The following is a 17,582-nucleotide window of genomic DNA, read 5'->3' as shown; positions in this document are numbered from 1 at the left end:
GTATCTTTTTAATGATAGTTAAACAATTTACTCTTCTGGTCTGTTCCTCCCTCTCTCTGCTGCAATGACAACTGACAATCAGTCAGCATTTATTAAGGGCCCATTGTGTGCCAGGGAATGACACTTGGGAAACTTGGTGCCTAACCTACATACTGCATAATGCATAAAGTCTAATCCAAGGCCTAGTCTACACCCCAAAGGCTGTCCAGATAAGGAATACAATGGAGAGACCAGAGAATGTTCCTGTTCTGGACATGTCCCTAAGCCCTAATATCTTTCTCCTAGTCAAGTCCTCTGTGGAAACAGATAATAGCTGGGCCGCACCCACTGTGTAATAGCCTTACATTCATTTGAAGTTGTGACCCTTATAGTCTTTTCTATTGACCAAACAAGTCCAATTCATTTCACCTGTCTAATTAGGGCCGTATTTCTTAGACTATAACTTAGTCTGGTGGTCTTTCTTGGGAAGGCATTTTATCTTTTGACTTTCTCCAGCTGAGAATATGTACACATCTTTCATGCAAAAGAGATCAGCTCCTTTCTTTCCCCTGCCCATCTTTCTTGAACATCTTGTATCTTTCTGGCAGCTAGGTGTTGGAGTAGATAGAGTGCTGGACCTGAAGTCCAGAAGACGCATCTCCTTGAGTTCAAATCTAGCCTAAGACACTTATTAGCTATGTGACGCTGGGCAAGTCACTTAACTCTATTTGCCTCAGTGAGACTGGAGAAAGAAATGACAAACCACTCCAGTATCTTTGCCAAGAAAACCCTAAATGGGGTCACAAAGGGTCAGACACGACTGAAAAAATGACTCATCATTCTAGTCATGTGTAGAGTTCTACATTAGGGCATATATAGATCATACTCACAGAGAAGTTCGTAGTTTGCAAAGCTTTTTCCTCACAACAACCCTGTGAGGTGGGTAGTATAGCTATTATTCTCATTTTTTTTTAAATGAAAAAATTGAGACTCAAATAAGAGAAACAATCTGGCCAATGTTAAACAGTTAGTGGTAGAGCTGGAATTGGGCCCACAACTTCTGACTTTAAATCCCGCACTGTTTCTTTTTATATTTGTGTGTGTATGTGTGTATATATATATACATATATATACATATACATAGATATATATGCATAGATACACACACACATATATATACACAGATAGATATACACATATATATATTACATATAAATTAAGTCTGACACACCCTCACTATGAGAATGACCACATAAGTAGCTTAAGAACTTCAAGTAACATGGAAAGGCAAGTTTTTGTTTTTGTTTTTACAAATGGACTATATACAGAATGGACTACACCACATAGCAGTGTAATTTTGGGTGGTTTGATTTAAAAATGGAAAGCACTTATTTTAATGTATAGAATTTCTTCATAGATATGATGACTAAAACGATATACCATGTATGGATTAATATTTAGCAGTGAGCCTGATCCCTCAGTCCACAATACTCATGAGCTTCAGGCTTCAATATAGTGTAGGGGAAACTACCACCAATTTGCCACCAATAAAAACTCACTCTGTAGCCAGATAAACAGATGTTTGGTTCACTGGAAAAAGATCTCACAACTAATCTCTCAAGCCCATTTGCTTCTCAAAGTCTGTCTTTACAACCTGACCTGATTTTAATTTTCCTGATTTGACCCACCTTCCCAAAATAATGGAAATACTGATATTTACCTGAATTATGGTATGCCATCATTAGATATATGAGATTTTTTTTATAGAGTAAAAAACCAGATGTACTTCAGATCATAAAAATTTTAGAGTCAAAATTTGGTCTTGGTGGTCATCCAGTTCAACCTCCCACTCAAATGAGCAATCCTTTCTTCAAAGCCCTGACAGATAGCCATCCTCCCTCCTAGGGCATCATATTCCTCTAGTGGACAGCTCTGTTCAATAGTTCAATTTTATGCTGAGCCAAAATTTACCTCTTTGATATTTACTCTTCTGCACAAGCCTTTGCTCTCCCCAACATGATAGATCTTCAAAAATGTAAAGACAAATATCATTTATCTCCTTAGGCTTAATCCTTTGGATAAATCTAGACAATCCCTTCTACTGGTCCTCACAGGACATGATTTTTATATCCCACATGCCATTTTGATCACCCTCCTCAGGATACATTTCATTTTGTCAAAGTACTTCAAAGATGACTTTGAAAAACAATCCCCCAAAAAGTTGCCATGTTAATTACTACAGAAACTGAAACTTCAAAGCACTCATTTTCTCTGCAACTTGAAGCAAACAGAAAATAAAAGGAATATGTGATTGATATCCTGGTTTAAAACCTCATTTTTTTAAAAGAAGGAACAGATATAATACTCTTCAAAAGACCTGATTCAGGAGTATAATGTTTTTATTTTTAAAGTAAGGTCTTAATGTGCCAATAAATCTCAGGATCATAGCCAGAAGTACCATCTCTGCTATGTACATATACACGTACACATTCATACATACACACACACATACCATCATTTCTCTTAAGCTGTAACTTTATTCCAACAAATGGGTTTAGAGATATTAGTAGTATTTACAGGAGCTTATCTGGGTAGGCTAACAACATATACAACAGAAGGATATGGGCATTCACTATAATTCCCTCGCCTCTTGCCCTGGGCCCCCAGTTGTTTACAATAATGTTTTATCTTTAAAAATTATATGTTGATTATATTTTGGATTCAAGATGAAGAACAGAGATTTCCAAACCACTGAAGAAAATGAAAGCCAGCATTCCTGAACGTGAAATGTTTGTTGAAATGAATTTCCTAAATTTGACTGTAGCTCTTTTAAGTTTGAGCAAGAACAGCATAATCAGAAATTTACACATATTTACATGTGTTTAGCACGGTGCCTGGAAATGTAGTAATCTATTACTAGATTCTGAGGAAGACACGGAACACTATGATTCCATCTAGTAGGGAGCAATTCGACAAAATGTTAAATATTTGCAATTTAAGAAGTGACGTGGTAGAAGAGAGGGGAAAACAAAGCTAACGTTCTCAAAAAGGAAAAGATTCTGCCCCCAAATTAGGTAGGGAATATTGGGGCCAATAGCAAAAGAGAGCATCCTATGATTTCCTCAATATCCAGTACTAGAGAAACATTGAATGTAATCTCTCATAGGTTGTAATGGAACATGAAAAGATTTCTGATTTTGTTTATGGTCTCTAAGAATTTCCTGTGCAATAACGAGTCCAAGCTCTGCCTACTGTAAGTGACTAACAGAAAAGGAACATTTTCGCTTTGGGAAGTGACTCCGTAACAATAGCCAATAGGGATGCTATTCTTATGGTACAGGTACCGTGGGTGCCATAGCAGCTCTCCAGATGCACAAGGAGGGCAGAGGCAGGGTAGGGGTAGGAGGTTAAAGGGGAGGGATATGTGTGATTTTTCATTTATATCAAGGGCATAAGAACAATCTGAAAAGTCCAGAGCCAACGAAAAGGACTCACAAAATACAACATGATATGATTTGATTTCTCATTTTAGGCCAAGATGCTAATTAAATCATATTTTAAAGCAACAGCATAGAAGGCCCTTCCCCTTTCCTGCTCCACACTCCCAACCTTAGCAGTAATTCCATCATTTTTCTATATTGGCAAAACTTAATCAGCAAATTTCAAATGTTTACAGCAATACCCAATGTAAATATATATATATATATATATATATATATATATCTTTTCAATATTTACTTGACTCACCAGGGGTCTAATTATGTTGAAACCTCCCTTTTTTTTATGAGAAAGGGAATCAGACCCTGAGGAATTTTTACTAACCAGCTGGAATGTCAATGCCTCTCTTTTTAATCAGGTTTGCAAATGAAATGGCACTGGAAATAATTTTAAAATTTGTGTAAGAAAAATGACTCACAAATGCATAACTAGTGGCATAATGTATCACAGTACCAAACAACTAATATCAGACTTTATGACAGAAATCAGGGGTTATGAACTACCCCCTCCAAAGGTGAGGGGAACCTTCTAGAAGTAAAAAAGAAACTTAATTTTCAAGTGTTTTTTTTTTTTAAAAGAAATATAAAATACTTGACTTACCTACTATGTCAATTAAGAACAGGAAACATGAAACTTTATTCAACAAGTACAACAGATATTAATGATATAGTTTGGTTTGATATAATAGCTAATTTAGGAAAGCAATGGGGATAGAGATAAAGGGAAAGAGTAAGGAAGAAATAGGAAAATGGAGAAAAAGAGGTCGAAAGCATAGACAGATGAGGAAGGAATATAGTAGGAGAGAGAAAAGTGGAGGGAGAGCAACAAAAGAAGATAGAGAAAGGAAAGAAAAGGAGGGAAGGGAAGGGAAAGGGAAAGGAAGGAAGAGAGAAAGAGAGGGAGAGAGAATGGAAGGCATCAAAAGGAGAGAGGAGAGGGAAATAAGAGATAAAGTTAGAGACAGAAAGAGACTTAGCCAGTTTAGCAGTGACCACTAGTTGAGACTAGCAGCTCTCATCATACCCTGTGTAACACTGGACTATGGGCATCAAAATAAGTTACCACAGCCCTTTGAAAACTATTCAGCTGATTAGCTACTAGAATATGTTCAAGTGCTTAATCTTTTAACCTCATGAATCTCCACTGTGAAAGGGATAGCCACAGAAACTTGTGCCAAGGGCCATTAATCTCTGTGCTAAAATGATTGTGGTCAGAATAATTTGACCCAAGAGCTGATGAAATCAAACAGAGATCTAGATCTGACCTGCTGGCCAAAGAGTCCTCATTCTTAACTGGCTGTTAAAGTCTATGGGCAGCATTTCTGGCATTATAATACTTTATGAAAAGCTTACCTCCTCAACCATCTGCTTGACTTTCTTCTGTTGGCAATGGACCATGTCATCCAGGTGTCTAATGCGTTCTCGCAGGCTAGCTGCTGCCTCCTCCAGCTGCTGATACCTGACATCAGGAGAATATAAAACAAGTGAATTACTTTTGGAGGCAATATAATCAACACATATAGTCAAACTGTTTCAGAAATATAACCTAAGATGTGAAATCCAGTATCTTCTGCATGTGTATTCATTAGCAATATCTATTCAGATATACTTCCTTAAGTACCCACTAATAAGTTGGATTGTTAAAAAGAACCATAACCTTGCCAACCTCTATTTTGTTGAAAGGAAGAAAAAGTTGAGAGAGAAAAGCTAGGTTTGTATGGAAGTATACAAAGTCCTTCATATCCACTATTTTATCTGATCCTCACAATTACCCTTCAAGAGAGCAGGACAGTTTTTACCATCAATCATTTTTATAGGAGAAGAAACAAAGGTTCAAAGAGATTAGGTGATTTGTCCCAGATTACATGGCTAGAAAGTGATGGAAATGTGTCTTACACCTGAGTCTTTTGACTCCAACTTCAGTATTCTTACAGCTATAAAAGTTAAAGACCTCACCTGTGATTGGCATTGGTTTAAAGGAAAGAAAGTCATGTTGGAAAGTAATAAGTATTTTTGTTTTCTAATGAACATTAATATAGTACTTTGTATCTTTCCTTTGCCCCTATTTCATTTTAACTTCCATCATATTTTTTGGGGAGATGCATTTGCCCAAATTAGATTGTAAACTTCTTGGGGGAAGGACAGCATTATTTTTTTTGTAGCATACTCAATGTCTAGCAGAGTCAGCATTTAATAAATGGTTTGTTGAATTCACTGTATTTGATTCCAAACAACGTTTTGTGGAATCCTGGGGTTTAATGAGGCATCTTTATATAATCCATGAAGGACAATGTGGTTGTTTCAAGCTTTAACTATCTATCACCTACAGGATATGCCCCAGAAGAATGATGCCGGGCAGGGGTGAGGAGTGGGGGATGTTAAAACATTTGGCCTTGAGAAAAAGAAGAATCCTATCACTTCAAAAAATTGTAAAGGAAGAAAATATAAAGCAGCATTATTATCTTGAAACATTTGCTCCACTTAGAATTTTTCATGGATTAGCAACATTTCTGTTGCTTATGAATGCCACTCTCCTATTTTCAGAGTAAAACAAATAGCTGGAGATCATTTTACTTTGTACAAAGAAAGTTTTGGTTAACAATTTCTTTTTTTTGTTTAGTTCTTGTTTTGTTTTGTTTTTTTTGGCTAGGCAATGGGGTTAAGTGACTTGCCCAGGGTCACACAGCTAGTAAGTGTTATATGTCTGAGGCAGGATTTGAACTCAGGTCCTCCTGACTCCAGGGCCAGTGCTCTATCCACTGCACCACCTTGCTGCCCCAACAATTTCTGTAAACAAGTGGGAACAAGGTAGGAGAGACAGTCAAATTTTTGAAATCTGGAAACTGGAATCCATCTCAATGGTGGTTCTTCATCAAACTGGTACATTCTATTGAACAATGAGCAATTCAGCCCCTGACACAAATCAAATGATGGAAAACATTTCACAGACTGAACTTTCCCTGGAGAGGGACAGGGACTGGATTTGTGATTTCATTGACTTAGGGAACTCCCAGACAAGGAACTCCCTCTACCAATGCAGGTCAGCATCCTCTCTTCAACATAGAGTGTTGCCTAGAAGATTGAGAAGCTAATTGATTTGCTCAGTATGTCAGAGGCAGGATTTGAATCCAGGTCTGTCTCTGAGGCCAGTACCTATCCACTAAGCCATGGTTCTGAAATAACCTTTTATATGTCCCAACATATAAGCTACTAAAACTCCATACAAATGAGATAAATGATATGAAAATGAAAGCTCTATCTAGGCAAGGTGTTGCCTATAGAGACAGGATTTCAATTACAAATGCTAGATCACTGAGGCCATTCATTTTAAGACGAGATATTATAGCTTACCTTTTCTTGTCAAAATCTGTGCTGACAACTTCTCCAGACATTTCTGTCTCATGCTGAAGGAGCTGTAGTTGAAGTTGCTGGCGCTCCTAAACAAAGAGAAACATTTCTAAATTAACTCCAAAAAGAGCCCTCCAAAGCAATTATACATACTTTAAACTCAGTTTAACCAGCCTCTAAATTAGGCCCAAGTATCTGTAATAGCATTCAGTTTTATTTGTTTCCACATTCTATTTTCAAATTTTAGGAGAAACAAATATATTAGAAATAAGGAGGTTGATAGTATGAATTATCTATTTTTTAAAGTTCTAATACATGTGTGAAAATATGTTTAATAGGAATGTATACGTATAGCCTATATCAGATTGCATGCTGTCTTGGGGAGGGAGATGGGGAGGGAGAGGGAGAAAAATTTAAAACTCAAAAGCTAATGGAAGTGATTGTTGACAAATCAAAATAAATTAATTTAAAAAATAAACTATAAAAAATAAAAAAATAAAAATAAAAAGTTCTAATACATGTCAGAGAGGCCACAGTACATCACAAGGTCAGTACAACCTCGGCCTAGATTCCTTTATATGCTACTATCCTACATCTGTAGTCTTATAGGATCATAGATTTAGAACCGGTAGGAACCTAAGAGTCCTTCCTTCTTGTCCTACCACATCACTTTACAGATAAGAAAACTGAGGTTTAAAAAAGGTTAAGGAACATGCCCAAGATAACAAGCTAATAAGTGTCAGAAGTGGGATTTGAACCTAGATTTTTCGGGCTCTATGGCCAACACACTATCCACTATGCTAGTCCGCTTCTCTATATAGATACGCTCATAATGAATATCCATGGGCACTACAATATCCTCAACTCCCTTCTGAATCATCAAAGAAAGTGAAAATTTGAGTAAGAATAGTTCTAAGTTAAGTATTCCTATCTTCCGGTTCTTTGAAATTTAGTAATCCTACTATGGTACACATGCTAGGTTTTAGTTTACCACAAGACCTAATTAACCAAAAAACCAAATTCCACAGCCATTCTGGAAAACAGGAGTTTGCTCAGTCTATGCCAAAAGACTGAGCAAACTCCTATTTTCCAGAATGGCTGTGGAATTTGGTGAGAACTAGGATGGAGGCACTAAACTCTTTCCAGAAGTAATTCTCAACCCCAAATTTCAGATTAGAGGGGATTGTTTGGCTTTTTGAATGGACTGTCAACATTAGGAGGCCAGGCTATTATCAGGAAAATGGCCTATAAACCTTTCTGCCCTAGAAAGGGGAATTAATACTCTTTGGGAAAAGTTCTTGCCCAAGTTATAATAGGATGGGACTGCCAAAAAAGCTAATAAGTCTTAAAACTTCATTAAACGAAATATATACTGACTTCATCTAGAAAACCTAATCAATCATATCCTGTGCTGGTCAGAGTACAGCTGGCATACCTATTCAGTTCTGGACATCTTGTTTTAAAAAGAACAAAGACAAACTCCAGAAAAACATTGACAATGACAAACTCGAGAAGAAAATGACAAAGTTGGTGAGTAATCTGCCAACTCTGCCATCGAATCATAGCAACTCACATGTATATAGCACTTTCACACACACTCACACACACTGTATTTCTAAATAATGTGATATAGTATAACATAACATAATATAACATATTGTTCAGTCATTTTTCAGTCATGTCCAACTCTCTGTGGCCTCAATTTGGGGTTTTCTTGGGGAGATATTGGAGTCATTTGCCATTTCTTTCTCCAGCTCATTTTACAGATGAGGAAACTAAAACAGACAGAGTTAGTGTATATAGCACTATTTTTTCATTTGTTCTCTACACAAACCCTATGAAGTATGTAGTACAAATACTATTATCTTTCCTTTGCAGATAGGGAAATTGAGACTCAAGGTCTCACAAGTAGTGAATACTGAACCTAGGTCTTCTGACTCTAAATTTGTCACTCCTTCCACTACACCACGAGGACCATAAGAAAGACTGGGGAACATTCAGCCTGGAAAAGAGAAAACTTACATGAGGGTGATCCAAGTCAGGTGGAAAAGGTATTTAATTTATTCTGTACTATTCAAGAAAGAACTTGAAACAACGGAACATTACTATAACGCCGATTACAGGTCAACATAAAAACTTCCTAACAATGAAATAGGCTGTCCAACAATGCTATGGACTGCCTCCTGAGGTAATAAACTCCCTGTCACTGGAAGTAGGCAAGTAGAGACTGAGTCTATTAGAATGTTGTAATGCAGTGGTGTCAAACCTAAATAGAAATGGTTGCCACTAAACTATACATAAGGATCCCTGCAGGTTGAATATTGAATTCAAAAACCACACATTAAAATTACCTAAATTTCATTACGTTTTTGTTTTTTCTGTTACCTATTTCCCAATTATAGTTTAATCTGGTTGGGACCACACAAGAGAGTATTGTGGGCACATGTGGTCCATGGACCATTGTGTTTGATACCTCTGCCAATGTAAAGGGGAGTTATAGGTTTTTAAAAAATATTCCTCTTTCCAATACACCTCTTTACAGTATAAAGGGTATTTAAAGTTTTTTTTAATACTCTACTAAAAGACCTAAATTTAAATGTCAAACTGTATTGATTCAAATGTTGTTTGATATTTGAATTTAGGCATTTTAATAAAGAGCTTTATCCTTGCAAGAGAAAGAAAAGGGAAAGTTTTCTTATTTCTCTTCTCCCCATAAAAATCCTACTCCCATACCTCACAATGAGTCATGCAGTGAGACTGAGAGACAACAGAGGAACTGCCCTCAAGGTTCGTTGGTATGCCCAACATGTTAAAAGAACCACAGGAAAGCCTTCAGTTTATTGGAGCAGATCCCTGTACTTACTTTGTATACACTTATATAGGGGCAGCTAGGTGGTGAAGTGGATAGACCACCAGCCCGGGAGTCAGGAGGACCTGAGTTCAAATCCCACTTCAGACACTAGACACTTACTAGCTGTGTGACCCTGGGCAAGTCACTTAACCCTATTGCCTAACCAAAAAGTTAAAAAATTAACTATATACGCTTGTACCCACATTGATTGGAGGCAAGTGTTGCTTTAGTTTTTGTTCTTCATATTCCCAGGGCTTATCACAGTGCTTGATACATTGTAGGCATTTAGTATTTGTTAACTGATCTGTTGGTTGGTTGAGCCTCTAAAGCAGCTTTACGGAAAGACACAGAAAATAATTATATAGGAGAAGGAACTATAGAGAGAGTATCCACAAGGTTGAGATCACAGGTGTATGAAAGCACTCCTTAATAAACTACAGAAAGGGGGGAAAAAGGTAGTGAAACAGGACCACAGGATCTAACTTTGAGTTTAATTTGGAACAAGATAATATTTTCAATATTGTGAGTGAAGAAAACTATAAATTAAGCCTTATAATTGACAAGCCCTTCATAAAGTAGAAATTTGCCCTTGAGCAAAGTCCAAAAATAGAAGAAGCAAGGTCAGGAGATGGGAAGTAAGGATACAAACAGCACCACAATTCATTTTTCCTGGCAGGCTGTTCCCATACCTGATAAGGGTCTGGCAGCATTTCTGCTCTCAAAGATTTATAAGTAGGGGAGCAGGGTGGGAGTAGGGTGGGGAGAAGGGTTGTAATTTGACATGCCAAATTTTAGCTTAGCTAAGGAGACATTTCTCCAGCCCTAAATGGAAATGATAATTTAGAGGAGAGGAGAACTATTCTAAAGCTATCAAGAGAAAGTCATAAGGACTCGAGAGATATTTGTATGCTCATGTACAAGTTTACAGGAAATTCAGACTAAGAAATACCCAATTCACAAATAGCTGATTAAGCAAAAGAAATCCTGGAGTAGGAGTCTAGCTCAGACACCTAATCTTTTTGGGACTCAGTTTCCTCACCTGTAAAACTAGGAAATTGGATGAGATGATTCACAAGATCCCTTTTGACTCCAAAATTAGGTAAAATAGGAAGTTACCAAAAAGCATGCAGTTACATATAATCTAAGTGTATTCTCCCTAGTCTGCTCCAAGGTGGCCTCCTTAGTAGGTGTTTAATTGTCCTTATTCCAGAAAGACTTTATAGAAATTGCTCCAAGTAAAAAAAAAATATATGGCTAGTTGCAGTCTCAGCTGATAGGGAAGGCTGGCCTCCCAAATGACTGGGATTTTGAACTTCTTTTGTGTGCTATGGAGCCCTCTCAGAGTCTAGTGAAGCCTATGGACCCGTCCTCAGTCAGTCAGTCACCTAGTATTTATTAGGTGCCTACTATGTGCCAGGCACTGTGCTAAGTTCTGGGGATACAAAAGAAAGGTGGAAAAACATTCCCTGCTGTCAAGGAGCTCAGTCTAAAGAAAGTATGTAAATATGCAAACAACAGCATACTAAGGGCAGCTAGGTGGCGAAGTGGAGAGAGCACAGGCCCTGAAGTCAGGAAGAACTGAATTCAAATATGACCTCAGACACTTACTAGCAAGTCACTTAAACACCATTGCCTACGAAAACAAAACAAAACAAAACAAAACAAATGAACAACTATGTACTAACATGATATGTACAGAAAAACCTAGCGATAGTCTCAGAGGGAACATACATGAGATGATCCAAAGGTAGAAACAGGAGGACATGACAACTGATTAGATATTTTTTTAAAAATCATAATGGAAGGAAATGCTAAATTTCATTTGGAGGTTAGTGAAAATAAAGATGTCCTTTTTTTGCCATCTAATTTCATGGATGCTCTGATATTTGCCCAAAGGCCCAATTTAAGAACCCCTGCTAATTAGAATTATAGATTGAACTAAAAGCACACAGCCTGAATGTATCTGACCCCAACATTATGAATTTCTTCACTTTCCTTTGTTACAACTACCTGAAATCCCACCATTGAATCATTTGTGTTAATAAGAATCTTCTTTGCAAGATCCAAATACCAGGGTCAGGGTGAGGGGTGTTGGTATTTATACACACATACTATGAATTAATCTCATCACAGGCTTTCCTGTAGACACCTAAAGATGAAATCAGCCACTGAGAGATTAGGAGTTTTGATGTAGAGTGAGGTAAAGTAGGTAAATCTGAAGTAGCACAGAGCATTTTAGCAGACAGACTTGAAAGAAGTGAACAAGTTAGGGCTTAGGGGAAGATAAAGACAATAGGAACCAGGAGAAGGGAGTGTGGAAAAGGTTTTATTTTTTTCTTTCTTTTCTTTTTTTTTTAATCCTAAACTAAATTTAAACGATATAGTCCCCAGGAAAGCAGCTGAGATAGAAATGCTATTCCATTTCTTTCTCCTATTTCTTACTGTGCTGCATGGCATCAGGGCCCAGAACTTAAGCTGGAATTATCAGTCTTATTTCAATTATATCGTGGGTTAAATAGGCTTTACTGGTTTAGCCTAGGAACATAATCACCATTTGCTTCCATGAGAAAATGTGTTCCAAGTTTCAAACAGCATGCATAGACTTCTTGAATAATATTTGCTCTAAATTGAAAACCGTCTATAGTGACATGTGATCACTCTGTTGAAATGCATGTGCATGCCTCCAGTCTTGTTGGTGCTGCTGCTTCCTTCCTTTTAAATCCGGTTTTAAGTAAATTTCAATATTAATACCGACACTGCTTAATTGCAATTCTGTCTGAGGCAAGGAAACCAACCAGTAGACTGTTATAGTCATCCAAACATAAGGTGATGAGGACTTGCACCAGGGTGGTAGCAGTGTCAAAGGGGCCGTAGTCAAAATATTTCAAAGGTGAAGTCAACAAGTCCTGGCAAAGGTTAGATACAAGGGGGGTAGAGGGAGGTGAGTGATAATGAAGAGTCAAGGTAGAGCCACTAGGTGGCAAATCTGGAGGGCTGGGAGGATGTTGCTGCCCTAGACAGCAATAGGGAAGTCTGGGGAGGGGGTGGGGGGGTAGATGAAGAGGTAGGTTTTAAGGGGAAAGGTAATGAGTTCAGTTTGGATATAATTGAATTTTAAGATATCTGCTGGACATCCACTTAGAGATGTCTTAAAAGGCAAGTGGAGATTCCAGACTAGAGGTCGGCAGAGAGGTTAGGGCAGGATAGGTAGATTTGAAAAACATCAGCATAGAGATGATAATTAAATTCAGGAAAGCTGATGAGATCACCAAGTGAAGGAGTATGGAGGGAGAAGAGAAGTGGGCCCAGGACAGAGCCCTGAGGAAGAACTATGGCTGGAGGGTGTGATCTGAATGAAGATCTAGAAAAGGAGTGGTCTGAAAGTTACGAGGAAAACCAGGAGAAATTGATGTCCTAAAAACCCAGAGACAAAAAAATGTCAGGGAGAAGAGGGTGATCAATAGTGTCAAGGGCTGCAGAGAGGTCAAGAATGAGGATTGAGAAAAGACTATTGAATTTAGCAATGAAGAAATCATTGATGACTTCGGTGAGAGTACTTTTGGTAGAATGATGAGGTCAGAAGTCAGATTGTAGCAGTTTAAGAAGACATCAGAGCAGCAAAAGTGAAAGCTAGATGGCCTCCCCAAATTTGCAAAACAGATACCATAATCTGAATACCAAGCAAACAGTTTAATTAAGGAAACACCATATGACAAAGAAAGAACTTACCAAGTTCACAAAAGAATTATAGGGGGAACAGAAGACTTTGCTAAGGGGAAAGGAACGAGCAAAGGTCAACAACTCTGCCATCCTTCCTCCAGTGTTGCTAAGGACCTACTTCAGATAGTGAAACTTCAAAGCAATCTGATTGGCTAATGTGCTAGCTCCCAGGGGCTTGATAAGAGTGGAAGGAATTCACTCACCCTAACTGACACATGATAAAGGGCTGGGTCGTTTGGCTGACATAAACCTTTTCTTTTTGACTCATTAGATCATAGATACAGAGTGTGAAAGTCTCCCAGCCCTCGTTCTTGTGTTAATAATAATAGCTAGGATTTACATGGCACTTTAAAGTCTGCAAAATCTTGCATTCACTATCTCATTTTATCCTAGTAACTAGGTGCTATTATTATCCCCATTTTACAGGTGAGGAAATTGTGATTTAGAGAGGTTAAGTGATTTGCCCAACTATCTAAAGGGGAATTTGAATTTGGATCTTCCTGTCTCTGAGTTCACCACTCTATCCACTGTGCCACCTAGTTGCCTCACATTTGGGATGAATAAATATCTTTCAGTTCTCATCATGCCACAGCAGTTAGTCCAGGGTCACATAAACTACCTTAAAGCATGCATAAGCCTCAAAGAGGCACTTAATAATGAGGCTCAGAGGAGTGGCAAAGCTGATGCCCTGCTGCCATCATGGCAATGGTCACTGTCCTCTTTACAGAATATTAGAGAAGAAGTGATTGGGAAGAACCAGGAATGAAAATCTGGACCCATTTCATCCAGGAAATTATATGTTAGAACCTGGAGTATATAGCAATGTAACAGAGGGGGGAGAATAAGAAAGGGCAGTCCAATTTATTGAAGAAGGGTCTCTGACCTCAAACATCCACAACATAATCTTTAGCCCTTCATTTTATCATAATACAACTATTTCTCAAACTTAGTTTTAAAATACCTTGGACCAAGTGAAATGAACAGAAGCAGAAGAACAATTTATATAATAGTAACAGCACTGTAAAAACAAACTTTCAAAAATTTAAGAATCCTGATTAATGCAAAGACCAACCAAAATTGCAGAGGACTAATGTTGAAGTATGTTACCCACTTCCTGGCAGAAGGACGACAGACTCAAAGTACAGAATGTACTATATTTTTGAACATGGACAACACATGTTTTACTTGACCATGCATATTTGTTGCAGGGTTTTGTTTTTGTTTTGTTTTGTTTTTTCAGCTGAGGGATGGGAGAAAGATTAAATAGACTTTTGTTAATTAAAAAAATTATTCATTTGATTTAAAAAAATAAAATACCCTTGAGAATCCCACCAGACTTCTAAATCAGAGATATTAAATCCAGAGCTCCAAAGAGTTGCTTGGAAGTGTTGATAAACTATAAATAATAATACATGGCATGACTTTGTTTATTCTAATTCCTGAATTCTTCTAACTTTTATTATTCCTTGCTATGTCAAGGAGTATGGGGAAATATAGTGGTAGCAGTTGTTTTGCGGGAAGAGGTTATAGCAGAGCATTTATAAGACCTCCTTTTCTGTCAGAAGAAAAACCAGGAATGATTTAGGGATTATTTGAGATACTCAAGCCAAGTAACCCCAAAATTAAAACATTGGTTTGGTGGCAAAAGGGAAAGGGTCCCTTTTGGTTTATCCCAACATGATTAATATGTTAGGGAACATTTTGAGCATAACACTACTTTTGAGTTTGCTTCTGCACATTCTTCACCAAGAAACAGTGAGCATGTCTCCAAATATACCAAAGCATTTACATAGCACTGTTTGTGGTAGCAAAGAATTGGAAAGCAAAGTAGATGCTCATCAATTGGAGAATGGCTAAACAAATTGTGGCACATGAATATTTACTGTGGAACAGAATATTTACTGTGCTGTAAGAAATGATGTGTGTGATGAATACAGAGAAGTATGGAAAGACCTATATGAACTGATGCAGAGAGCCAAGAAAGCAATATATATGGTAGCTACAACAATGTGAATGGAAAGAAGAATTACACACAAAAATCAAAAGTGAATGTAGTAAAATTATAAAAGACAAGCAGGACTCAATAGTTTTGAGGACATTCCCTTTGTGGAAATGGGATGTACACAGGTATTACACATCGTACACATGTATCAATCAATAGAGCTGATTATTTCCCTCTCTAAAAAATAGTATTGGCCATATGGTGGTTTGGTGGATAGAGCACTGCGCCTAGAGTCAAGAAGAACTGAATTCAAATGCAACATCAGACACTTACTAGCTATGTAACCTTGGGCAAGTCATTTAACTTCTGTTTGCCTTAATCTACGGGAGAAGAAAATGGCAAACCACTCCAGTACTTTTGCCAAGAAAACACCACGGACAGTACAATCCATGGGGTCACAAGAGTAGGACAAGACTGAACAACTAAACAACAACGAATATGGCATGATTCTCTGGAGGGGAAAGGATACTTGGTATTACTAAGGTGATGTGAGAAATAGAAGACATCAATAAAATTTTTTTAGAAAAAGAAACAATGAGAATGCAGAAAACTGCACTCTTCACAAGAACTCAAAAGATACAACCCTTCCAACACCCACTTCCACAAGGAAACGTCAGACGTTTGTTGAGGTAAAGTGCCATGTTACTTGCATATCTTCTGATACACGAGAGGAGAAAGGCTGGTCTGCACCACCTCCACCCCTATGCTTTTTCCCTATGGCCTCATCAGAGGGTCACTACTGCTACCACTGCTGACAAGGCCACTATTTATCATAGTATTTTTGTATTTCTTAACCATTTAACGTGTATAAACCTCTTCTACCATTTTATTAGGTTTCTATCGCTTTTTCACTGATGGAGTTTTTGAACATCATGCCCCAGCTCCATTTTCCTCATAAACCCTGTAGTTTTTATTGTGTTATTTTGCATAGTGTGGTACTTTGGGGGAAAGTATATGCCCAGTTATAGCAGAACCTCCTATATCTAAATTATAAGGCACCTCTCCCCCACCCCAGCACACACAATTCAGGAGCTATTTAGAAAATACCACAAAGGGATCATAGCTCTAGAGGACCTCACAAGCCATCTAGTTCAATTCCCTCATTTTACAGATGAAGAAACTGAGGCCAAGAGAGGGTCAATGATTTGCCTGTGCTTGCCCTAGATTCTCTGACTCCAAATCCATCGATGGTTCTGCTATACCACACTGTCTCTGGGTAAGGTATATGACTACAGAGAGACAGGAGGACGCCTTCATATATTCCACCTATACTTTTAATTTTCAACAAGCTTATCAGAGAATTTGGCCATTCAGCAGGAGAGAATTGACATTCCTAGGGAAAAGCAGGTCAGATTATTATAGACTGAAGTAAGCTTCCATGTACCCCAAATGCACACATTAACTTTATTGAAAGTCACTAGGAACCCCTCAGGCTCCATAAACACTGAATTTACTACATTTCCTATTTCAGTTAATCCCTGCCCAAGCACTAGAGAGCTATGAATTTTTCAGCTAACAAAAAGCAAAACCCCTTCTGAAATTTTTGCTTGAGGCCCCAAATTTCACCTCATGGAACTGTCTAATATTTTCGCTTGAGGGAGTGGAAAGAACTATTTAAGTTTAATATAGTCAGTACCAGCTCGTTCTTCCTGTTTTTCTCTATAAAAGTATTTAAGGATGCTGGGATTTCCTTTCTCCCAAGTCTCTGAGGGGTCACTATGGTCAGTTGCTTCAGTAAGGTCACCTAAGCTTAGCAACAATAGTCAAAGAGGATCCAACCACAACTGTCCATTCATTTTAGTCCTGCCCATCAAACATAATTAGAAGCTACTCAATCAATAAGCAATTATTAAGTGATTACTATATGCCAGACCATTACATAACTAAGTAGAAGCTCACCCATCCTTTTCTTTTCTCTTTCCTCTTCCTTGTCTCTTTTCTTCCTCTTTTGTTTTCTTCATTCTTTTCTTTCCTCTAACCAATTCTTCCTCTTAGCCTACTCTCTTCTCTGACTTTAGTAATCAACTCTGGAGCAGCAATTCTCAAACTTTTTGGTTTCAGTATTCCTTTAAACTCTTAAAAACTATTGAGGACCCCAAAGAGCTTTTGTTTATGTATAAATTGTCAATATTTGCTGTCTTAGAACTAAAATGTCATAATTATTATGAAAACAGTTTTGACCTCA

The 17,582-nt window shown here is 37.7% G+C and overlaps 1 protein-coding gene across 2 annotated transcripts in view; it reads right to left on the bottom strand.

The window, feature by feature from the left end:
• LOC114026992 (myocardial zonula adherens protein-like) overlaps nucleotides 1–17,582 on the bottom strand; it is a 100,144-nt gene that overhangs the window by 28,484 nt on the left and 54,078 nt on the right. For both annotated transcript variants that reach the window (XM_027840799.1, XM_027840798.1), the window contains exons 9-10: nucleotides 6,828–6,913; nucleotides 4,830–4,935 (exon numbers count right to left, since the gene is read on the bottom strand). In XM_027840799.1, the coding sequence (XP_027696600.1) occupies nucleotides 4,830–4,935; nucleotides 6,828–6,913 (192 nt within the window). The remainder of the gene's footprint in view (nucleotides 1–4,829; nucleotides 4,936–6,827; nucleotides 6,914–17,582) is intronic.

Source organism: Vombatus ursinus, unplaced genomic scaffold (genome assembly GCF_900497805.2).
Source record: "Vombatus ursinus unplaced genomic scaffold, bare-nosed wombat genome assembly UNPS02014848.1, whole genome shotgun sequence".
NCBI lineage: Eukaryota > Metazoa > Chordata > Mammalia > Diprotodontia > Vombatidae > Vombatus > Vombatus ursinus.
The sequence above is the reverse complement of the archived record's forward strand: the minus strand, read 5'-3'. Positions and strand labels throughout refer to the sequence as shown.